Source organism: Periplaneta americana, chromosome 9 (genome assembly GCF_040183065.1).
Source record: "Periplaneta americana isolate PAMFEO1 chromosome 9, P.americana_PAMFEO1_priV1, whole genome shotgun sequence".
NCBI lineage: Eukaryota > Metazoa > Arthropoda > Insecta > Blattodea > Blattidae > Periplaneta > Periplaneta americana.
The window spans coordinates 177,282,225-177,308,303 of NC_091125.1; the positions used below are offsets into that span (position 1 = coordinate 177,282,225).

Here is a 26,079-nt window from a genome sequence, read left to right on the forward strand (position 1 = left end):
TGGTTATTTAACGACGCTGTATCGACTAGTAGGTTATTTAGCATCAATGAGATTGGTGATAGCGAGATGAGACCGAGGATTCGCCATATATTACCTGGCATTCACCTTATGGTTGGGAAAAACCTCGGAAAAAACCCAACCAGGTAATCAGGCCAAGCGGGGATCGAACCCACACCCGAGCGCAACTTCAGACCGGCCTTAATCGACTGAGCCATGCCGGTCGCCTCAGGGTAGTTTGTGTATGAAGTTCAAAGTCACCAAACTGAACAGATCCTACAGTACAGATGTTTTAAAAGTAATGTGTTCCAAGAACGTCCACGGACTCAACATCTCATCCTGAGAACTGTGGATAAAATTAATGCTATAACAGAATCACTCATTTGCAAGTAATGGTCAGCATTTAAGTGAGGTTATCTTCAAGAAATAACAATTTTGATTCTTCTATAGCAAATCTTCCAGTTGTCAATATTATACTAAATTTAATCAATGATTGAAAACAACTGGTGAATGGTGATTTATCCTTAGTCACCATGCTTGTACATACCTATTGCCACACTGTACAGCATCTGATGTATCCCCACAGGTGTGGACATTGTAGAGGTCATGGTGATGGTGAGATGAGCTGCTACCAACTGTTGCCACGATGCAATTTATAGAGGTATGAAAAGCTTTAAGGTAAATCTGGTTCTTTAACAAAATCAATGGCTTCATACAGAATATGTATTCTTAAAAGTTTGTACATACAACTTTTACATGTTTATCAGTATAAAAAAATTACATCACTTTCAAGGACATAAAATGAGTTCAAGACAAAATTAGAACACCTCAACGGGCCTGCCTTGTAACTATTTCTTCTCCAAATTTATGGAAATAAATTGTACGTAAAATATCATGATTCAATAATGTCGAAGACAGATTAGAAGGGATCAAGGTAACGAGATCACAAACTCCTATGCAGCAAGTGTGTCAAATTGTACAATGTACTATAGCAAATCATGGAGAAATTCCTTCTAAAAAATTTTTACATATTCAGTTATGAACATCTGTACTATAATGTACACAAAATAGAACTGTTTTGCATTTGTTACCAAGTTGAAATTAGCTCGGAACAGACGTGATGATCTAAAGTGCTTCACATAGGAACGTAGGGATGTGTATGCCAAGCAGATACAACATTTGCCTGAAGGGTGGGCCAGATTACCGCATCCTAATATTTATTTAGATTTCCCTGTCCCAAATGTAATAATTGAAAACAATCAAGTGTAATCTTGAACCAACGAAGTTACAATGTGTGCTGGGAATTTCATTACATTGGACTGTGAAGAAAATTCATAAATATCAAGATTATACTCACTGCACATAGCACGAGTGCAATCTTCTTTATAGTCTATGCTTATTAAATATATTTTTAAATCTTTAAGTATTAAATATATTATATACAAGTTACTTTCCACTTACACCCAGGGCTAATGCAGCAGAAAAGGCTGAAGAAGCCCAGAGGTTAGGCAGAAATCTCAACACTCCACTTGAAATTTCCCAATTAAAGAACACTACCATGTATAATATGGAATGTATTGTGCAGCAATACAAACCTACGATTTGGTTAAGAAATGAAGTTTTTCCATGAACTGATTGCAAGTCTGTGTAACATGACAGGCCAGACATATTCCATCAAATATCTTTCACGTGAAAAATTACCTACGGTACATATTCTTCCTAGTTAACCAATCCTATTTTAGGGACAATCTTGCCTTGCAACTTTATTTAACCACTTTTCAATTCTAAAATATTCACGTGGAACTTTTGACAACATGATGAGCCCATGTTAAATTTGTATCGCCCCAGCCTTGTACACATCATGTCTCGTAATGCTTATACTGCAGGAGAGCAAGGCAACTTCAATAATAGGGATGATCTGCTGGTAGTATTTAAGTTCCGGTCCTCCTTTACTAAAAAATCTTCAATCATTAATATATCTCATCCATATTAACCTCTCTGCTATTTCGTGTGACAATAATGCTATTATCATTATAGGGGTGATTTGCAAATAGTTTGGTCTTTTTAGGATCAAAAATGGCATGAGTTAAATAGTGGATATTTTGATATCATTTTTTATGGTTGTAATCTTTGTCACTTTGAGACAAACTTCCAAGGTGGGGCCAAGATAAAAATTTTATATTTTCTGCTATTTATCTTAAAAAATAAAACTTATTTTCATACACCAGGAGAATGACCAATAGTACTGAAGTATACTTTTTGCTTTAATTTTCTTACTTGTACCAAATAGGTGTATTTCACAAAGTTATGAGCGACCAAAATATTATTATTATTATTATTATTATTATTATTTTCAATTTATATTACTCTAAATTAACAAATGAGTCACAAGATCAGAACTCATTACTCATGTTAAGCAGCCTCTTTTCAAAACAGATGCAGAGTTCATCATCCAATATTTTTTTCAATATGCAAAGATCACATTTTTGTCTCTGACCCTGCAGTACCTGACGCATCTAAGCGACTTCTTCCTCACCTGGCTACAGTCCCTAGAATCCAATAGTTCCTCAACTCTTTTCCTTAGTGTTGGAAAGCTACCAGATTCCAATGACTGTTTTGTTTCAACTTTTTGGAGTCCCTTCCTGCACTTTTCAGCTTTCATCTTATTTTCTTTCTCTATTATCTTTTTCATCTTTTCAGAAATGGCTGGCGTGTTTCATTCGTTTCATTAGGTTCAGAATTTGAAAATGTGATCTTAGCTGTTGTCAGAGCTTTCAAAGAATTGCTGCGCCACAAAATTGACGTATTTGTCCACCACTGCTTCCTCTTCAATATCTTCTCTATCTCTCTGTATTAACTTCAAATGTCTTTGTAGGTATTTTTTCATTTCTTACAAAAAAGAAGATCTTCTTCTACCTTCTGTTTTAATATTGCATATCTTCTTCTTTCAGCCTCTCTTTCTCTTAAGACAATCTTCATGGCTTTGTTTTGCTCTTGGCATCTGAAACTTCTTATAATAGGCAAAAAATCATTGTATAAATGACAATTTTTATGCTTGAGTATTTAAAAAGAAACTGAACCTCAGATGTCATTCTCCTGTCTATAACATGCCAGGAGAATGACATTTCTCTGCCCGTTGTTCGGCCAACAGCTGATTGGAAATAAAACTACGTGTATAAAGAACTACAATTGCCTTAGTTACAAATGAAAAATATATTGAATTACTGACAATTTTAATGACTTGAAACTTGCCAGAAGAATGACTACAAACACTTTCCATTGCAGCATTAGGCATTTAACCTCAATCTCAACAGAACGCAATAAGAAATTGGAGGGAAAAGTGCAATGCTATCAACAATAAATAAATATGTTAAGTATTATACTTGGGATTAAAAAAAAAAACAGTATTTCCCATTTATGGGTCCTATTTAGGATATTTGGTCTGTACTGAAAGAGATAGGAGAATGACGTGAGAATGAATCATGGGACCAGTATTAAAAGTGAATACAGAAATAACAGATATTATTTTTATCCTAAATCTTTCGAAACTGTTAACTTATGGGCTCAAATGCAGAAAAGTCAGCGTTCCTCTCACATATTATAGCTTGCCAGTTTGGGACAGCCAGAAGAATGACAAGATTTAAATGTTGTCTAATTTGAGGACAAGGTGAAACTTTTTAATTCATCCACTGCCTTAACCAGTAAAAACTGAGGACTCAAAAAAAGGCCGATCTATTTGCAAATCACCCGTAGCTAATACGGTACACATCAGAGAAATGGACCTGAACAATTCCAAGCTCGTTTTGCACAATTTTCTACACAAAGCAATTCTTTAATTAGGATTTAAAAGTAAACATTTATAATTTTGTGAAACACATAATAAAATAAATTTCAGCACTCTTCTCTTTGCTCATACACATCCCTGCAGCTTGCGGTGTGGGCTGAGCAGACTGTTAAAACACTGTACACATAAACTACTTCACACATTACAGAAACTATCAATTTAGTAGTAAAAAAAAAAGCAGTTACTGCATCAGCACTAAACGTAAGCTTATGGATGGGACGCCATTACTTGTTCTGCTGTGCCTGCGGACCTGCATTGCCGTAGTTGTAGCCCCCCTGCCCGTAGCCCTGCCACGTCCCCTGCTGCGGGTACCCAGCGTAGCTTCCATCTGCATTGGCCTGCAACAGAGTTCAAATTCCTCTTATCCTAATAACACATTCTTCCCTTTTCGCCTTCTGTATTTTTTACTTCAATTCATTTGTGCTTTAATTCTGTCTAAACAGTTGCAATAAATTTCGAATTCTCTATACATAAATTTTTCTTCTCTGCCTCCAAATTTCTAAATCTCTAGTATGCAAATAGTCCACCTTCCTGCTCGTTGTACAGGTTGGCCGCTGCGGCTCTGCTCTGCCACAACGCCGCCTAAGTCTCCCGTGGTCTCTGCTATGCAGGGGCCAGCGGTAGGTCTTCTCAAGTGAGAACCATTACAGAACGAAAATAGTTCGCCAAGATTTCTATAATCTTGAGCCTAGCAGAAAAACCTTCAATTGCTTCCAGGGTCTTGGCCAAGGCAAGATATGGCACTCTCTCTCTACTCCAAAATGCATTATCTATGCATTTGTATGCGTTTAGTTATTTATTTTGGATTTCCTTTTCCTAGAAATATTGTGTGGTTAAATGAAGTTTGAAGGTATGTGGATTCGCCACAGTAAGCTGTTGTTATGAGTATGGCTAGACTGTTGCTTGTTATGTAGAGCACAGACATCGCACATTTCCACACCTTTTTTCCCTCCCTTCCATTGTTTACCGGCTCAATAGTCCGATATGGTCAATACAAAGATTTAATATTCAGAGAACAATTTCTTAAGTAATTTCTCGACAAAATCTAATTTGGTAAAGTTAATAATAATGAATACTCAACTGAATTGATCTCAACTGGGTCAGCTGTTTTTTTACGAATTATCTCATTCTGAACAAATTTGAAAAATAAAAAATGATGAATTCTCTCAAACACAACCGAAGATTAGAATAAAAGCTGAGTCATGATGCAATGAGTGCTGTCATCTGTAGTTAATATTCCAGTTAATTCTAAGAATAGCACGTCTGCAGGATTACCAACATTATACAGTGAAATTTTAAATGAACATTAATGTTTTCCAAGGTTTGGTATAATGCTGTTAGCAGTGCAGGGTACTATAAGCAGAAACTACATATTTCATTGCTTGCAAAATTATTTAGAGTTCCAGTCTGGACTTTCCTGGGAGTTTTAAGCAAATATGGGATATTAATGCTGATTTTCTTTTTTCCTTTCTTTTTTAATTTTTTTTTTTTTCATAATTTAAAAATTGTAATATGCTTTATGAGTTATTTAAATTTTAACATTAATAAATGAGACGAAAATCTCTTATTTTTTTTTTTAATTTAAATATTAATTCCAAAAAAAAAAAAGTATTCAGTAGCAATGTTCAATACTTCACAATATTCAATAAAAACACAAAATCTTTAAATTTGTAAAGTTTCATGGCTATTCAAGATGGTCGGGTTGTGGTCTGTGTTGCTTTGACACGGAATGACTCATTTTGAAAACAGCTCAAGCTTGAACAAAAGGAACCGCAAATGACTCATGAAACAGATAGTAATAATTAAAAACACAACGTAACAAGCAGCAATCACGACAGTATGGCTAGAAATCAGCACAATGATGCAACAATTCAATGCAATGAAAAGAAGATTCTTAGAAAACGAACAGAAATTCAACCAGATGAATAGAAACAAAGAGCAATGTCTCACCTGCCCCCAGCCTTGAGTGCCTGCGCCATAGGCTTGGTTATAATACTGCTGGTTCCAGTTCGCATAATTTCCATTGCCGTAACCTTGTTGGCCATAGCCTTGCTGAGGATAGCCCTGGCCATAGTTGGCTTGTTGACCATACCCTGAAAAAACAGTCAGGTATAACGCACATTCTATCATTTTCCAGAAATGCTCTCTATGTTTCAGACACAGCAAATATGTAATTTGCCATTTCGTATGTTACATAGCTAAATTTTTCACGAGTTCTTTAATACACTGGAATAAATAACATTTCTTTTTGTCAAATGATGTCTACCAGAAACACCAAGTTTCCTTGTAAGTCCGTTAGTTTTATTTGTGGCTCTTGTTATGTTAACATCTTGGCCTTATGAACTACTACTCAACATATTTAAGTGTTCGAAAAATATATTAATAAGGAAGGCTGACTAAGGAGCCAAAGAGAATTGAAAAATAGGTCTGATTTTTCATCTTGCAGATACTGACACATTAGGAGTTGGTGGTATCCACTGGTTTTGAGTAAAATTATCGTTGTTTTCGATTTTACAATTTTACAGGGATTTGTACTTTCGAATGAGGACAAGTATTGGGGAACTGTCCCTTCAAAAAGTGGGAACCACTGATCAACGTGTTAGCAGCTGAACTATGTATTCAAGACAAAAAAATTTAATTTGTGCGAATGTTTTCTTTATTGCCTTCCCATAAGAAATCTTGTCAGTAGCTGACACTGTCAATACGTGTTAAGCACAATACTGAAACTTAATGTTGGATATCACAATTACTCCTATGGATTGCAAAATGAATCATTATTCAGAAAAACAAAGTCAATCGTATTTTTATGTATGTTAGCAGAGGAAATGGTGTTCTACAGTATGATAGCAAAATATTTCTCGGAATAAAGAGAAAGAATATCTGATATTGGACATGGATTAATATTATTATTATATACCATTTAACAAAGAACTGTACCACAAATATCCATTTGTGAATGACCAATAACGTTCACTTTCATAGGGATAGTGTGAGCGCCCTAAGACCATCCTTACAAAACTAGAGCAACGTTCCTGGATCAAAATTGAAATGGCACAAGGTCATAGTGCACAAGAATGTTTTCAGGGACTGCGTGAAGCATGTGGTGATGCAGTGTTGCCATATCGCACAGTTGCACGATGGGTTAAAGCATTCCGGGAAGGCCTTGTTGCATGGGTACCAAAGGGAAGGTGACGACTTTCTTGGACGAATCGTCGCTATGGACGAAACCTGGACTCGCTCGTCTGAACCAAACTTGAAACGCCAATCAAATGAATGGAAGCATCCCAGTTCTCCTTGTCCAAAGAAAGTACGCCCTACACAAAGTGCTGTGAAGGAGATGTTCATTGTGGCGTATGACATTGATGGGGTAATACTGCACCACGCTGTACTTCCAAGGCAGACGGAAAACGTGGACTACTGGAACATCCACCGTACTCACCCGACATGATCCATGCGATTACAATCTTTTCACCAAAGTGAAAGAACCGCTGTGAGGGACCCGGTACAATACCAGAGATGAACTTATCCGTGCTTTAGGGTGGTCAATACGGAACATCAACAAAGATGGACGTGCTGATGGTGTACGACACCTTCCAAACATTTGGCAAAAGGTAATAAATAAGGAGAGCGACTATATAGAAGGTACATAAATGTTGTACCCCTGTGAATAAGTCATGTCAGAAATATCGAACTGTTGCCATTACTTTTTATCCAACCCATGTACTGGATTAGAAAGACTCACATTCTTGCTATAATAGATGAATTTGACCCCGAAAAGCCTTTGAGGAAGAAGAGAAGAAGACTAGAGAAGTTTGGTCAGTACTTCCACTCAATAATGTGGTGTCTTACCAAACATTTAACTTCAGTTTAAGGGATGGAAACTTTTTTGATTCTGTCACCCTCCAAGTTACGCCAATGGTCGTAATTCAGAACGCTTACTTAAGCACATCACAAGTGATTTAACTACTTCCATTATGTTTGTTATAACACAATTACCTTTCCAACCCTGCTGCTGATAATTCTGCTGTGCCCCCCAGCCTTGCTGGTTGTACCCCTGTGCTCCCCAGTTGCCACCACCAGCATTGCCCCAGTTTCCTCCTCCTCCTCCTCCACCACCGCCGCCACCACTGCCTCCACCTCCTCCCTGGTTGTAGCCTCCCCAGTTCCCCTGAAACAAATAAAAACACGCAGCGTACTGAACTGAATCTGAAAAGATGCAGTATGATCTATTAAAGATCTACCAACAATTGACAATGGGGATAGAGATTCAGATATTTTCATGAAGTATAAATTTGACGCTATTCCACTATTATACTAGAGGCCAATAAAGAGTGCGTCACGAAAACCATATATTTCACATGTTGACAATATTATTATTCTCAGTATGCACCCAAAAGGAAATTTTACAATCCCAAAAATTAGCCATTTTATTTTATTTACAAATTGTACAGTTTAAGTACATGTATATATATCAAATTTGCACATACCGTATTTAGTTCTCATCCTTCTCCATCCCCCCCCCCAAAAAAAAACAAAAAAAAAAAAAAAATTCGGAGGCGAAAAATCGAGCAGAGAATTATGTGACGACTATAAATAACATCAAACAATTCATGTAGTACCAAATCAATGTTTAATAAGAATATATGGGAAATTATGAACAATTTGAGGCTTTTCTTTGTGCGTCAGTTCTATCCTGATCTTGACTAATTTTGAAGCCTGGTGTTAAACTCTGCACATGAAATATTCACATAAGTTATGTATTTCACACTCCACTACGTTCATCACATCATTTCTGTGCCATCAGAGCAATCATATACGACTTTCATTATAGAAGAGATGAATAACGATCTTGTCTATAGGCTACTGTGTTTGAAGGGGAAAGGAGTGTCCAAATTTTGTTTAATGTAAGAGGAAGATATTACGCGAGGAAAATACAACTTTGAAATATGTCCTAAATATCTAGCAGGGAAATTAATTAGGGAGAAAATTACACGAGTAAATATAACACTTACATTTACAACAGCAAGCAGTCTTATTCTATTTGCACACTGTTCAGTTTAAGTAGATAAAGGGTTTCAGCGCGCACTATGAAGTTGAGAGTGTCTGGATTTTGACAAAAAAAATTGTCCTGGGCAGACCAGAAGAATTAGAGTAAGCTGATACTTTACAGCTATGCGAACTTTACTATAGTAACATGTTGCTACGTGAACATCTGTGTGTTTGCCATTAAACACCGAGAATAGCAATATCTAAATTTATAAAAATCACTGGAGTACTTAACACCATCTTCAAATCCTCCCAAGTTCAAACTCATACGAGGCTAAAAGTCTATACACACCAGCTGGACCAGTTCTGACTTGCGGCTGTGAGGCACGGACAATAAGAGAAAATGCTGACAGCAGCTGAAATCGTGGGCTTACAAGGAAAACAAGGAAAAGGTATGAAGTCCAAAAATGCGAAAAATGAGTTATGAATGGTAATAAGTACAACAAATTGTGCTTTGTCTACTGGGAAAACGAATTAAGTCTTAACCCGTAAAAAAGTTCCTTAGTAATGAAACCTTCGCAAATTATTAAGTCCATTACAAACAAAATGTTGACAGGAAAAGAGTATTAAATGCACTTAATACCTTTTGCCTGTACACCTCAATATCACTTTCAGAATATCTGTACAGGCAGAATGATTTTAGCTCACAATCTGATCAGGTACACAGTGATCTATGCTAGTGATTAACACTGACTGCACATGTTTTTCTCATAAACATGAACAATTATAGGAAAGAAATTATTGCAGTTAGCTTTGCAGATTGCCAGTGACTCTTCCTAAAATATACATGATAGCCAGAACAAATAGTGTAATTATAGTGGGTGCCTGCAACTTCGGCAGATGGATTTTTACACAGTAAAAATGAAGATATAATGAAAGAAATAGAAATAGATCCTATAATTCATTTTGTTCAACAATACAGACTTTAGTGGAAGAAATATGTCGAAAGGATGGATCGCACTAGATGGTCTAAACAAATTCTTGTCATGTACCAAGAGGAAGAAGAAATTTGGAAAGATGCTGGCATGAGACAGTAACACGTGAAGGACATAATGATGATGAAATTACTAAATAAAAGTATATACAGATATAAATAAACTTACGAGTATTATTTATCACCGATTCTTTTGTATTTTTTAAATGTTTTCTTTTTTTTATTACTACATAATTTCATCATAAAGAAAGTCAACCACATCACTTATTAGCCCAGCTGATTAACCTTTTCCGAGTCCAAGTGAAGTGTTGGAGGTGTATGGTGCTGACTATCTGGACCGTAGAGGTGCGTTCTTCACAAAGGGCCAAGTAAATCTTACCAACAGGCACATGCTGCACTCCACCCAATGGCAGAGCACTGAGGTGCAGTAACCCAGACCTCCCACCATCTGAGTTTCACCTCTTTGGACCAATGAAAAAATTCCTAGGAGGCCAATGCTTTGGTTCAGATGAAGAAGTGAAATCAGTCATGCGGTGGGGGTTATACGCCCAGAAAACGGAGTTCTATGAACGAGGTGTACTGAATCTGGTGTCACGATGGGGGAAATGTGTCGAGAGACTTGGTCCCTGTATTGAAAAATAGGTAAAACCTGTAGCTTTCTTCTGCATTATTTCGTTTTGCTTACCTATTAAATTTAATACGTTGCCACAAAAAGTTGTTGTGGATTACTTTTCGATAAATGTGATAGAGTGGCAGGACTGCTGTTCTACCAACTCTATCCTTCATACTCAGTCAACTCTCACGTCCATTGTCTCTTCCAAAGCCAAGTGCTGAGGAGTGACAGAGACAGAAAGTCAGGAACTTCCTCTCATAGCTGTGTCAGGTATAATGGAAATACCCAGGGGTATCCAAAAGTATCAGTAATGCATTTCGAATTAACGGGCTCCTTTATAGGTTTGGGACATAAGAGTTGTATTCGAAATACAAATAAACCATACTTCGTATTATCCAAGTTTGAAAACATAAATTGTTATACTTAAAACTGGGAAACAGAATCCTTCGAAATAACCACTAATTCTAGTTAAAGAGGTTTTACAGTATAGACCCATTAAAATGATTGTATTGCACATCCAGATGCTTCGACTTTAAACACAATGTAGCATCACTACTATTATACATACTTTTCCTCCAGACTGTTGATTACGATTGCCACCAGAGGGACGATTACGATCAAAACCTCTGCTTCCATGAGAGTCACCACCTCTGCCTCCTCCACGACCTCCTCTCCATCCACCACCACCACCACCACCACCAGCACCACCACCTGCCCCACCACTTCGAAAACCACCGTGGGGCTGATTTCTAGAACAGAGACAAAACACTTCAGCTCTTTATGATTACAAAAAAAAACTTACCAAGTGCCTGACAGCTTGCTACATCACAATAAATTATTTAAGTTCAATTCTGTATAAGACATTTCATTATTATCTCAATATAGCAACTAGACTATCTACGCATGAAATAGTGGTGAAGAGAAACTGCAATGCAGCTGGCTCTGTTCAAACTGCAGAGTATTACAAATTTAACAATATGCTACCCAAACCAAACTATTAAGGTCACAGACAAGTGCTTCACATAGTTTTGTAGGGAATGTCTTTTGTTTGAAGATATTCTATATATGCAAAATTTGTGACAAGACAGACATTAATACAATAGTCCAAGTTGTCCCAAACTCGTGGTAGTCTGAACTTTCATGAACCCGTCAGTTACTAGTATCCACATTAGTGAAGCGCGCCTAAGAAATACTCCGATGCATCTGCATGAGCAAATCAACTGCATGCCCGCCAGTAAGCGAGGAAACAAGGAAGCAGATCTGCCATCAGAGACAGTAGGGAGATTCTGTGCAAACAGTTTCAATTTCATCTATGCTGAATATAATTACCATTCAAACTGATGATTTTATCGAATCTTCAGTGTTTATTGATGGAGCCATTTTTCATCTTTTGACATAACATCAGAATCTGGGGGTTGGAAAATCCACGTGTCTATGTGGAACATATTCACGACTCCCTAAGGTGAACATGTTCTGTGCTGTAAGCCATGAGGAAGTGTATGGGGCGTACTTCCATACCTGCTGCAACTGGAAAAGCACATTCCCAGTTCATCTTCCAACAGGGCAGGTCAGCATAACTCTACGCTTTCACAACGAAGTCAGAAGTCAGCTGGCTTGGCCGTGCTGGTCGTAATGATAGTGAACCTCTTTCTTGGCCTCCTTGATTGTGGGATATGTTAAAAATGTCCATACTTGATCTATCACATCAATCGACCATGCTGTGCCTAATTACCTTGAGGGGCTTACATTCAGCATCTATGAGGTAGGGTATTAAAACTTTGGAAATTCTTCTTTCTATAGATACCAACTTTATGTACCCCAATTTCATTAAACATGAGTTACATGTGTTCGAAACCTGAGAGGGTCGCTTGTGAGAAGAAGCCTAACATAAGCAGTTGAAACATTATTTACTCACTAAGTTAAGAAATATGTTCTCTTATTCCAAACATGCGATTAAGAAATGACATACACTCGCTGCAGTTCCCATTGAGAAATAAGAGATGATATCTTCCGAGTTCTTCCAGTGCAAGTGGATTTGTCCTTTGAGAATTCCTCAGAGATAAAAATCACAAGAAGCTGATGATCGAAATGAAACCAAGCCACAGAAGGAAATCAGGGAAATTCTGCCATTCAAAATAGGCCTACACCCACATGATCGCAGTTCTGTATGCTTTGTACCTTCAATAATACAGAACATTTCCTGCAAAGGATTGAAGAAGAGAACTTCCCAGCACTGTCCAATGCCATGTGTGTTCTTATCTGCAAAGCTTCTTGTCTTGCGAAATTTATTCACAAGGCCAAGGATCACTTTACAATTTGGAATAATAACATCTGTACCTAAGCTGCACTGTACCTACCTGTCTCTCCAGCTTCCCCCACCTCCTCCGCCTCGTGACTGCCAACCGCCCCCACTGCGGTTTCTATTGTCAGGCCCTCCTGAAGTGCATCACAGTAAACATATTAGGATACAATATATTTTCAGAAACATGCCAACATGTCAGCTATTATTTGTATTGCAGCCAGCTCAGTATGAACACATGATTCATCATAACTTAAAGCATAATAACATTATTCTCAACAAAATAAAAAGTTTGTCCTCTGTGGATTTTTTATAGCTTGCAATAAATACGTAACAGTTTCAGTTTTGAAAAATCTTTTGTAACTATTTGTAAATGGCACACCAATTTTGTAGCAAGTAAATTCAGAGGCACGCGGTTTACTGTTGTTATAACATTCAAACAAGCTTAGAATAAATACTTATTTTAATTCTAGTAACACTGTAGTAAGGCAAATTAAAAAGTGACATCCACATTATCTCGAGTCTTCACATTATATGCTTTCACGACGAACTTTGTGCAAACATTGAAACACTTCAACAGTAAAGCAGTGTGATACTGTGGTCACACACCTATCACTGTGTACAAAATGTTACGGTTCCCTTAGGTGTGCATACCTCGCGATCTGAAGCCCCCTCTGAACGAGGACCTGTCCCGTCCATCACGGTTGTCATTGCGATGGCGCTTTTGTGCCGGACCATAACCAGCGTCTCGTCCTTCTTTGTTATACTGCTCCACTAAGGGACGGGACTCTGCCTCAGACAATTCGGTGTACTCCACTTGATTGAAAATGTCCCCTACCTCTGGCAGCACGAAGTTCGCTGCAACAGCACAACCACTTCAGTAAGCATTCTTCATCTGCTTCCTCAACACGTTGCCTTAGATTCTTGACGTGTGTAATGACGCATTAGCTAAATTTGTTATGAACAGTAAACATATTTGCATATTTTATATCGTCCAAACTGATTTTCTTAATTATCAGTTTATTAACTACTGAAAAAAATAACCATAAAGTTATGTATAAAAAACATGCACAGTATATAAACATTTCTGGCCTTCTTGAGACCCAAATTGTATTACATACATTCAAGAATCCAAGTTGACGTGTTTCACTTCAAGACGCGATCCCAAACAAATGATCATTACAGGTAAGAGAAACTGCAAACTAAAAAAGTGACAATATGAACGATCAGTGCTTGAAGTCATCTTTAAACATTGATTACTATTGGTAGCAGAGAGACCCGGGCTACATGTAGCATCACTAATACTATCACAAGCAAAACTCACATTCAACAAGAACATTCTGATATACTAATATGCTACCTTTGTACGTTGTGATGACAATAACATCACATTCTTTATGAGCCTATTAATCTTCTATCTCTCCACACGTTTCATATCAGTTGGCTGGGAGAGAAGCCAAATAACTTACTTTGTCGTCATAACTATAAATGATTAAAATCACAACTCTTGCTGTTCCACTAACCATCCTGCTATATTCCTCAGCAACACATTTCCATCCTTGCTCCTGCAACAAATTCTTACCCTTTATGCCCGTTCTGTTGGAAGTAAGGAGGTGTCACAAGAAAGAACATTGTGTACTAGCAGGTTAAAACCATTGACAAAATGTCGGCAAATAATATTTTAGAGCATGCGCGCATATGCACGCACGCACACACATATACACACACACACAATGGTACAGACCTGTGTTAAAGAGCAGCCATGTATAATAAATAACTCTTCACAAACTATAAAACTAAGCCTTTAAAATGATCACATTTAGCCCTGGTACCTCCTTGTATATTTTTGCTTATATGTAACAAGATGCCAATAGTTTCAATTATAATTAATTCATAAAACTGCATACCAACACACTTCAAGCACTGACAACGAGGAAGAGAGACAGAGAATGAAAACAAGTATTAAAAGAATGTCAAAGCATAAATAAATGCACACGGGTTACAGGCCAAGGGGAGTGGTAGTACACTACAGAGGATCACAATGCACCACAACTAAATGGTAGAAAAAGAGGAGAATTCAACCTGGCCTTCGCATGAAGTATTACGGAAGACTGGTCCATTTAGTTACCTTTCATCTCCAGCACAGCGGAGTCCGGAACATCTTTGCCTTCCACCTTCTCTCGTTTTTCACAACGCCTCTTGAACTCCTCGTCTGTCGGTACAACTACTACTGCTCGGCGTACGAAGCCCTCAAAACCCCTCATTTTGCGTCTTTGGGCCGACGGATAGACATTGGTCTGTGTAATGTATAGGTTGTAGACATGATTAAGATTCCATGCTGGGGTCACCAGGACCCCTCTCCATATCCTTCATATACATTGTTAGCATCATCACCTCTGGAATGACAAGGGCTCAACACATGGGTTTAGTAGCTGGTAAGTGCTTGCGTCCCTCCCCCCTCTACCCAATACTCACCTCTGTCCAGAAGCCCTGTCTTGGAAACAAATGAGCGTTAGCACCAAGTTCTGGCTGAATAAACAGTTTGGCTTTCTCCACATCTGGGTTCATGCTTCCAGTACAGCTTGACTATCTAGCTCCTACTGACTGACATACAGTACACAGTGCAGTCGACTCGTGTGTTGCAGAGTAAGCCTGACCTGACACTATCTATCCAAGTAATGCATGGCACAAACTCTAATAATGCTGCCATCGTCTTAATACATAAATACAATGTTATGTAATACAAATTATATGATTATGTTGCTGTCCTTCAGATAACGAGTGCTGCATACTTCTGTGCTTCAAAATATGAATACTTTAGGTTAATACTAAGACTTACCGTCTCATCTACAGCTAATTCCTTTACATTCTGACGTTCTGGTTGTAGGAAATAGAACTCACCTCTTTTCGTCTGCAGACTTACCTTGCCACTCAATTCTTTTCTGATGTCAACTTTCTACTTACCTCACTCAAACTTTCACACCCGGAACTGAAAAGCAAGCTACAGAATTATTAAACTCACCTTTCATCAAACCACTGACATAATTTATAATGTTCATACGAAATTACGGGCATGCTATGAACATTGTTTTATAGAAATAATAGGGCTCGACAAGGAATGTATCGTCAAAAATTCCAGTTTTTGGTTATCATCCCAACTGCTACACCATTACAATTTCATTTAAATTTGGACGTGACCCAGCCTATACAAACATGCTTCAATTCAATTTGATTTGTTGAAAGTCATTCCCCTAACCACAAAGTATGTGTTTAATATCCAAACACATAAACAGAAAATGAACGCTGAGCTATATTATTACAAAGAGTAGACGGTTTGCTACAGAATGTATCTTGTCTGTGATGCAGACCCACTTCTGTTAGTGGGATCAACAAGCAGTAACTAACATGTCAAATCATATGACTTCAATTATCTTAAAATTAGTTAACTCAATTACATGAGACGTACATTTAAATTTAATATTTCAAGCTGTGAAATTTAAATATTCCATTTCAATATATCAATAGAAATACAAGTTTTCAAATTTTGCCTTGGCTCCATATACCCACGTAAGCATGAGTATTTATAACGAAGGGAAAAATAAGATTAGTTTCAAGAAAGTAGCCATTCCTTCCCCACAATTTTTAGTGTCTAGATTCTGAATACGAAGTGCTGTGTGTGTCATAAGTTTTCCGTACAGTTCAATTTCTGACTAGCATGCAAATGGAAAAGTGTGCTATTTATTAATGAAGGAGTTACTAATAACTTACTTACTTACAAATGGCTTTTAAGGAACCCGAAGATTCATTGCCGCCCTCACATAAGCCCGCCAGCGGTCCCTATCCTGCGTAAGATTAATCCAGTCTCTATCATCATATCCCACCTCCCTCAAATCCATTTTAATATTATCCTCCCATCTACATCTCGGCCTCCCCAAAGGTCTTTTTCCCTCCGGTCTCCCAACTAACACTCTATATGCATTTCTGGATTCGCCCATACATGCTACATGCCCTGCCCATCTCAAACGTCTGGATTTAATGTTCCTAATTATATCACGTGAAGAATACAATGCGTGCAGATCTGCGTTGTGTAACTTTCTCCATTCTCCTGTAACTTCATCCCGCTTAGCCCCAAATATTTTCCTAAGCACCTTATTCTCAAACACCTTTAACCTATGTTCCTCTCTAAGAGTGAGAGTCCAAGTTTCACAACCATACAGACGAACCGGTAATATAACTGTTTTATAAATTCTAACTTTCAGACTTTTGGACAGCAGACTGGATGATAAGAGCTTCTCAACCAAATAATAACACACATTTCCCATATTTATTCTGCGTTTAATTTCCTCCCGAGCGTCATTTATATTTGTTACTGTTGCTCCAAGATATTTCAATTTTTCCACCTCTTCGAAGGATAAATCTCCAATTTTTATATTTCCATTTCGTACAATATTCTCGTCACGAGACATAATCATATACTTTGTCTTTTCGGGATTTACTTCCAAACCAATCGCTTTACTTGCTTCGAGTAACATTTCCGTGTTTTCCCTAATCGTTTGTGTATTTTCTCCTAACATATTCACATCATCCGCATAGACAAGAAGCTGATGTAACCCGTTCAATTCCAAACCCTGCCTGTTATCCTGAACTTTCCTAATGGCATATTCTAAAGCGAAGTTAAAAAGTAAAGGTGATAGTGCATCTCCCTGCTTTAGCCTGCTTTACTAATAACATTTTATATATTTTTGTTATAATAATATGGTGTGTTTCTAAAGTTCTGGACTGAAGTATGTGACAACCTGACAAGTCTGTTAGTTCAAGCTCTCAGATGCACATCTGGTAAAGGCAGAGTAGACAGCATCTCGCTCACTCAGTCACGAGTGTAACAATGTCTACCAGGCCCCAAAAGCAATACATTTATAGTTTCATCAATTCTCATACTTTCGTCTTTCAGAGAAAGAAATGGACCTCCAAAATGTCGTATCAGCTGAAGCCAGTCCCTCCCTCACCCATTAAGTATTAAGGACTGTGAGCAGACTCTGTACCCTAGTAGTATTTCTGTGAATGACTTTTATGCATTAAAGCATTGTATGGAGTTATTAAACATGGTAGCAGTGTTTGTGAGGAATATTCTTTTCCCTTTCAAGAAATTAGGAAGTTGGTTTCTAAAGGAACTAATTTCGTCAGGAGGCACAACTTTTAACCAAAAGCAGCAACTTGATGTTGCAAAACAAACTGATTTCAACATTTTCACAGAAAGCAATAATTTCCATTTCAGCAAAGAACTAGTCCGTTTCAGCATAGATTTTTCTATACAAATATACCAACAAATAAATAAAATTAGAATAAATAAATTAGTCAGTAAGTAAATAAATATATTTCTTGACATGTCCATTTGCAAAGCCCCGATACAGTTATTTTAACATTCTACTATACTTTCAGACACAGCTATAGTAGGCCTACTTGTCATTGCCGCCCTCACATAAGCCTGTCATCGCTCTCTGTCCTCAGCAAGATGAATCCAGTCTCTACCATCATATCCACCTCCCTCAAATCCATTTTAATATTATACTCCCGTCTACGCCTTGGCCTCCCCAAAGGTCTTTTCCCCTCAGCCAACTAACACTCTATATGCATTTATAAATTCACTCATACATGCTACATGCCCTGCCCATCTCAAACGTCTGGATTTAATGTTCCTTATTATATTAGGTAAAGAATACAATGTGTGCAGTTCTGTGTTGTGTAACTTTCTCCATTCTTCTGTAACTTCATCCCTCTTAGCCCCAAATATTTTCCTAAGCACCTTATTCTCAAACATTCTTAATCTCTCTTTCTCCCTCAAAGTAAGAGTCCAAATTTCACAACCATACAGAAGAACAGGTAATATAACTGTTTTATAAAATGTAACTTTCAGATTTTTCGAAAGCAGACTAGGTGATAAAAGCTTCTCAACCAATAACAGCAGGCATTTCCCATATTTATTCTGTGTTTAATTTCCTCTCGAGTGTCATTTATATTTTTTACTGTTGCTCCAAGGTACTAGAATTTGTTCACTTTTTCAAAAGATAAATTTCCAATGTTTATATTTCCATTTCGTACAATGTTCTGGTTACGAAACATAATCATATATATATATATATATTTTCGGGATTTACGTCCAAACCTATCTCCTTACTTGCTTCAAGTAAAATTCCAATGTTTTCCCTAATTGTTTCTGGATTTTATCCTACCATATTCTCGTCATCCGCATAGACAAGTAGCTAATATAAGTCGATGTAGCTAGTCGGCAATGTATGCAATGGAGGAGGAAAGGAAATGGCCGCCCTACTCCATTATCTCCTGGCCTAGTTGCTTCATAAATGGTGCCTTCTTAGTATCACTTGTGAGGTTCAGACCTGTCTTCGGACATTTGACTAAACAACAACAATGTAACCTGTTCAACCTCCCTGTTTTCCTGGACTTTCCTAATGGCATATTCTAGAGCAAAGTTAAAAAGTAAAGGTGATAGTGCATCTCCTTGCTTTAGCCCGCAGTGAATTGAAAAAGTGTTACACAAAAATTGGCCTATACGGACTCTGCTATAAGTTTCACCAGACATATTTTAAGTAAGCGAACTAGTTTCTTGGGAATACCAAATTCAATAAGAATATCACATGAAACTTCTCTCTTAACAGAGTCATTTGCCTTTTTGAAATCTATGAATAACTGATGTACTGTGCCCTTATACTCCATTTTCTCTCCGATATCTGTTGAATATCTGATCTATTACGCCTAAAACCACATTGATGATCCCCAATAATTTCATCTACATACGGAGTTAATCTTCTCAAAAGAATATTGAACAAAATTTTGTAAGACATCAATAAAAGCCGATATTCCTCGAAAGTTACTACAGTTAGTCTTTTCCCACTTCTTAAAGATAGGTACGATTATGGACAATTTCCTTTTCCCAAACAGAATGTATAAGCTTAAAAATTTCACTAGATAATGCGTTTTCACCATTTTGTATTAATTCTCTTGGAATTTGATAGATACCTGGAGACTTGTACTTTTTCAGATTTTCTATCACAATTTCGACTTCAGAAAGTGTGAGTCCGGGTATAAATGGCTCAGTAGTTTGTATTTGAATTTCGGCCCAATCACTTCTATTTGGTCTATGCACATTTGTTGAAGTTGCGTGACAAGCTATTTCTTATAGTCCCTATCAACGTCCAAAGCAGAGTCTGGCAGAATGATCTCCCTGAATACAAACATAAATAACAAGAGCAACATAGATCCTATTCAGAAGTTTATTTTACCATCTTACAGAAGAATTTTTGCTATTTTGACATCACTTTGTTTCAAAGATAATATCTCCAAGCTATACAGTGACTGTGCGTGGCTCTATTATTCCAAACTGTCAGTGCTGCACACCATACCGTCTAAAACAAAAACTCGCTGTTATCGTACCGGAAAAAATATAAACTCGAAAAGATTTATTATATTCAACTAGTCTTTAATACACTTTGAAATGGAGGATGTAAAATGTCTGAAAACATTTGATTTTGATATCTGGCACAAAAGTAACAAATGACATCGCACATCCTTTGCTAACACACTTGTAAATTCGTTGTTTTATCGAAAACCATGGTCTGGCACTTAAGAATAGTTATGATCTGTTAATTTCAAGTTTGCAGACCGTCGTGATATTTCTAATTAATAGGCCTACTAACCTGATGTCACAGCGCCTCAAGACTGAAGTCTCCAGTAATAAGTAAAGAAATAAACATCTAAATACGCAAGATTAGCTAAAATTAAAATGTCTGTTCATTTTGTTCAGAATATGGCAATAGTCTGTGATGCCCTTATCATGGATGAATCATCTATGGCCTTATTATGAGAGATCTAACAATAATTCCAGAAGCTTAAAAGCGTACTGCACTGTTAAGGTATTTGAATCTATGGTACATTCACCAGCATCTTATATTGAGGCATTTTCTACTTCAAAGTGAGCTACATAACAGGACAAAGATGACTGAAATAAACCCCAGGGGCTTATCAACGCCACACAAGCATCCTACTTACAAAGGTCAGTAATATAAAATGAAAGACATGTTGTAAGATTTTACTTGTAAATACAAATATAATATATAACCCTAGTGATACATGCATCTCAAACTTGTATGAACATTTCCATCTTGAATACAAGCGAAAGTACATTTAGACCTTCAGGGAATATTATATCCATACTGACTTAAATGCGAAACCACCAGAGCTTTTTATTTTATTACACATCGGTATATAGGCTATGTGGGTTTAATTCAAATTTCAACTTCAGAATGTGAAGGCGCATTACTGTAATGAACAATATGTGGACTAAGAAAAGGAATGCTCTTCTAGTGAAAGAAGTTCTAGGCTTTTGTTCCCAAAAATGTATTAGGCCACTAGTGTCAGCATCTAATGCCATGCCTTATGTGGCTGCGATCTGGAAGGAGGTCTGCTGTATTCAACAGTACCCGCTAAATGTCTTCACCAACTGCAGCACTGCAAACTGTGCAACAGAACACCTAACAGTAACACGCGCGCTGTGGAGAGGTAGCTGATGCACTTCTCGAGGGTTTTCTGGGGACCAATAAGAAATGCTGTGTTTTTATATGCAGCCCAACAAATCAAAATGAGCACAACAGCATCGCCTGGAACATTTTCCAATATGGTCTGCAAGCATCTTGGCGGTTGAGCCAGTCACATTGCTGAAGTTCCTGAACCACCGTAACTTTGTAGAGATGGAACTTCATGTCTAGGTGTAAGACTCATCTCACACTCCGATCAGATATTCCCAATACCAGAGCATGTTTAATGGCTGAACGTTATGGAGATGTGGTAACAGAATGCCTCATTGTTGTGATATCCTTGGGAGCCTGAACATTGCGACATCTACCAGACTGACTTCTGTTTGAGAGCTGAACATTTTGCCTGACATTTCTCACCCACATTAGTAGGGTTTTCTTATTAGGAATTCTTTCGTGTCGACCTACTCTAAAATGGGTACGAAATTGCCACAGTGTTGCAATCACAATCACCATTTTCTGAAAACGCTCAACAAGATGCACAATGTTCACTTGACCACGTCATGATGGCATTAACATATAAAAGCAGCGTACATTGTATTATTATGTCGCTACTGGTCATTCATCTTATTCCTAAATTTACACAGATTTTATAGTTCGATGCTGGTAAGCCTTGTCAAAATAAAACGCATACAGCTCTGGATTCACAGCTGTGGGGGAGTTTGTGCTGCATATGCACTATACTTCGGTGAGGAGTTGCGGAGTACAGTCCAGTCGTCATGGGCCATCAAAGAGGTCAGTCTTCGAGAACAGAAAGAGAACTGATGATTTTTCATTACAAAAGGGACAATCTCTCCGAAAAATAGCTAAAATTGTGAATAAGAATCATGCAACTGTGCAGTGTGTTATCAGCAGAACAAAAATGCACACAGCATTGAAAATAAAGCAAAAATAGGTGGAAAAAAAATGTTCAACCCAAGGGAGAAACACTGGCTAATAAGACAAGTACAGAGAAATGCAATGATTAATGCTCTAAGCCTTGCTGTGATGGCTGAGGAACATACAAACAAGATTATCCTGAAATTATTCGATTTCAAGAAAAAGTAACAGATGAAAGAATAGCTAGGAAAAAACCATTTGTTAACAAAATTAAGAGGAAGAAGAGGTTGAACGTCGTTAAGGAGCACATTGGAAAAGATTTCGACTTCTAAAAGACAGTTATTTTTGCTGATGAGAACAAGTACAATCTTTTTGGATCAGATAGGAAGATGACAAATGAGAATTTACGACCAAATGTTAAACATGATGGAGGTAGTGTAACTGTCTGGAGGTGTATGGCAGCTAGTGGAGTAGGTCAGTTAACTTTTATTGATGGGATAACGTATATAAAACGTTTTTCAGCTAGCTCTAAAAAACTTGGTGTAGTGGATCAATTTAAATATTATCAGCATAACGACCCAAAACACAAAGGTCAATGTGGCTGCTATGTAATTGCACAAAAGTACTCAAGACATCTCCACAGTCCCAGACTTAATTGTTATTGAAAATCTATGGCATCACTTAGAATTAGCAATAAGAAAATATAACAATTCGAACAAAAGTGATCTAAAAACTGCTTTACGTGAACAATGGGAGAACATTAGACCATCTTACTGTGAAAAATTGTGTGATCTATGCCTAGCCGTTTAAGAGCTGTTAGAAGTGCTAGAGGCTATCCTACAAAATAGTAATGTTTGAAATTAGCTTGTAATGTCACAGATTTTTAAGAAACTAACAGAAGTGAATCAGTTTTATTTTTACCTGTTTCATGTACTTGTACAAATAAGTGATTAGTCTGCTTTGTATATATAAATAATAAGAGTTTATTTTGTACTTCAGTAAAGTATCACTTAAGAAAGATCTTACAATTTTTTTTTTTTAACAAAATTGACAAGTTCTTCCCAGAGTATGAGTTTCACTTTGACTCACTCAAGTGCAACTATCAAAAAATCTGCATGGCGGCTAATTCAAACCATGGAGATCATGCCACCTGACTCTGTATTTCGATAATATAGTAATAAGTACTGGATGTCTCACTTCTGACACAATGTAATAAGTACTGGCTGTCTCACTTCTGACACAATGTAATATGTACTGGATGTCTCACTTCTGACAATGTAATAAGTACTGGATGTCTCACTTCTGACACATTAGTACTGGATGTCTCACTTCTGACACAATGTAATGTATATAACCATAAAAATTATTGTGAATCAATGTGATTCTGTAATGTGTACTGAATCTCAGACTCTTCATATATTATACCTCGTATAACTTTAACAGTACTGCATTCTCTGTGATTCAGTAATGAGTACTGTTACTTACTTACTTACTGGCTTTTAAGGAACCCGAAGGTTCATTGCCGCCCTCACATAAGCCCACCAGCGGTCCCTATCCTGTGCAAGATTAATCCAGTCTCTACCACCATATCCCACCTCCCTCAAATCCATTTTAATATTATCCTCCCATCTACGTCTCGGCCTCCCCAAAGGTCTTTTTCCCTCCGGTCTCCCAACTAACACTCTATATGCATTTCTGGATTCGTCCATACGTGCTACATGCCCTGCCCATCTCAAACGTCTGGATTTAATGTTCCTAATTATATCACGTGAAGAATACAATGCGTGCAGATCTGCGTTGTGTAACTTTCTCCATTCTCCTGTAACTTCATCCCGCTTAGCCCCAAATATTTTCCTAAGCACCTTATTCTCAAACACCTTTAACCTATGTTCCTCTCTAAGAGTGAGAGTCCAAGTTTCACAACCATACAGAACAACCAGTAATATAACTGTTTTATAAATTCTAACTTTCAGATTTTTGGACAGCAGACTGGATGATAAGAGCTTCTCAACCGAATAATAACACGCGTTTCCCATGTTTATTCTGCGTTTAATTTCCTCCCGAGTGTCATTTATATTTGTTACTGTTGCTCCAAGAAACTTGAATTTTTCCACCTCTTCGAAGGATAAATCTCCAATTTTTATATTTCCATTTCGTACAATATTCTCGTCACGAGACATAATCATATACTTTGTCTTTTCGGGATTTACTTCCAAACCAATCGCTTTACTTGCTTCAAGTAACATTTCCGTGTTTTCCCTAATCGTTTGTGGGTTTTCTCCTAACATATTCACATCATCCGCATAGACAAGAAGCTGATGTTACCTGTTCAATTCCAAACCCTGCCTGTTATCCTGAACTTTCCTGATGGCATATTCTAAAGTGAAGTTAAAAAGTAAAGGTGATAGTGCATCTCCCTGCTTTAGCCCGCAGTGAATTGGAAAAGCATCAGATAGAAACTGACCTATACGGACTCTGCTGTATGTTTCACTGAGACACATTTTAATTAATCGAACTAGTTTCTTGGGAATACCAAATTCAATAAGAATATCATATAATACTTCCCTCTTAACCGAGTCATATGCCTTTTTGAAATCTATGAATAACTGATGTACTGTACCCTTATACTCCCATTTTTTCTTCATTATCTGTCGAATACAAAAAATTTGATCAGTAGTCGATCTATTACACCGAAAACTGCACTGATGATCCCCAATAATTTCATCTACGTACGGAGTTAATCTCCTCAAAAGAATATTGGACAATATTTTGTACGACGTCAACAAAAGTGATATTCCTCGAAAGTTAGCATGGTTTTGTCCCCCTTTTTAAAAATAGGTACAATTATGGACTCCTTCCATTGTTCTGGTACAATTTCCTTTTCCCAAACAGCAAGTACAACTTTATAAATTTCGCCATATAATGCACTTCCAACCTCTTGTATTAATTCTGCTGGAATTTGATCGATACCTGGAGACTTGTACTTTTTCAGATTTTCTATAGCAATTTCGACTTCTGAAAGCGTGGGTTCGGGTATAAATGGCTCAGCAGTTTGTATTTCAATTTCGTCCCGATCATTTCTATTTGGCCTATGTACATTTAGTAGTTGCGCAAAATAGTTTTTCCATCTGTTTAGGATTGATGGAGAGTCTGCAAGCAAGTCACCATTCTCATCCTTGATCACGTTTACCCTTGGCTGATAACCATTCTTAAATTTCTTTATACCTTTATATAAATCTCGACTGTATTTATTGTTACTATTTGTTTCTACCTCATTCAGTTTTTCCTTCAAGTAACCTCTCTTTTTATTCCTAAGTGTACGACTTGCTTCCCGTCTTTCATTGAAATAATTATCTCTCTTCTCCTCAACTGGATCCTGTAAGAATTTCAATTTTGCCCGTTTCCTTCTTTCTACTACCATGCAACAATCTTCATCAAACCACGGTTCCTTTTTCTTAGTTTCATAATAACCTATGCTCTGCTCAGCTGCAATTTTGATACTATCTCTGATATTTTCCCACACACTATTAACATCTAATTCTTTCTCAACTTCGTCGGAACTTTCTAAAATGGCAAACCTATTCGAAATTTCGACCTGATAATTTTGCTTAGCTTCCTCGTCCTTTAATTTCAAAATATTGAATTTAGTAACATTAACTTGTTGCTCTACTCGCTTGGCTACTGATAATCTTTCTCTTAATTCTCCAATCACCAAATAATGGTCAGAATTACAGTCTGCACCCCTGAAAGTTCGAATATCTACTATACTAGTATGTCTCCGTTTATCTATCAAGATGTGATCTATTTGGTTGTGTGTCAATCCATCTCGAGAAGTCCAAGTATATTTATGTATATCCTTATGGGGGAATGTTGTACTCTTGACAATTAAATTTTTCGATGTGGCAAAGTTGACTAATCTAA

At 37.2% G+C, this 26,079-nt stretch overlaps 1 protein-coding gene across 2 annotated transcripts in view; it reads right to left on the reverse strand.

Annotated features, from left to right (window-relative positions):
• Positions 1 to 702: 702 nt before the first annotated feature.
• LOC138706808 (heterogeneous nuclear ribonucleoprotein U-like protein 1) overlaps positions 703 to 26,079 on the reverse strand; it is an 88,169-nt gene continuing 62,792 nt past the window's right edge. For both annotated transcript variants that reach the window (XM_069836535.1, XM_069836534.1), the window contains exons 11-17: positions 14,862 to 15,030; positions 13,388 to 13,591; positions 12,792 to 12,870; positions 11,003 to 11,183; positions 7,838 to 8,009; positions 5,792 to 5,934; positions 703 to 4,179 (exon numbers count right to left, since the gene is read on the reverse strand). In XM_069836535.1, coding sequence (XP_069692636.1) covers positions 4,066 to 4,179; positions 5,792 to 5,934; positions 7,838 to 8,009; positions 11,003 to 11,183; positions 12,792 to 12,870; positions 13,388 to 13,591; positions 14,862 to 15,030 — 1,062 coding nt within the window. In that variant the 3' untranslated portion in view covers positions 703 to 4,065. The remainder of the gene's footprint in view (positions 4,180 to 5,791; positions 5,935 to 7,837; positions 8,010 to 11,002; positions 11,184 to 12,791; positions 12,871 to 13,387; positions 13,592 to 14,861; positions 15,031 to 26,079) is intronic.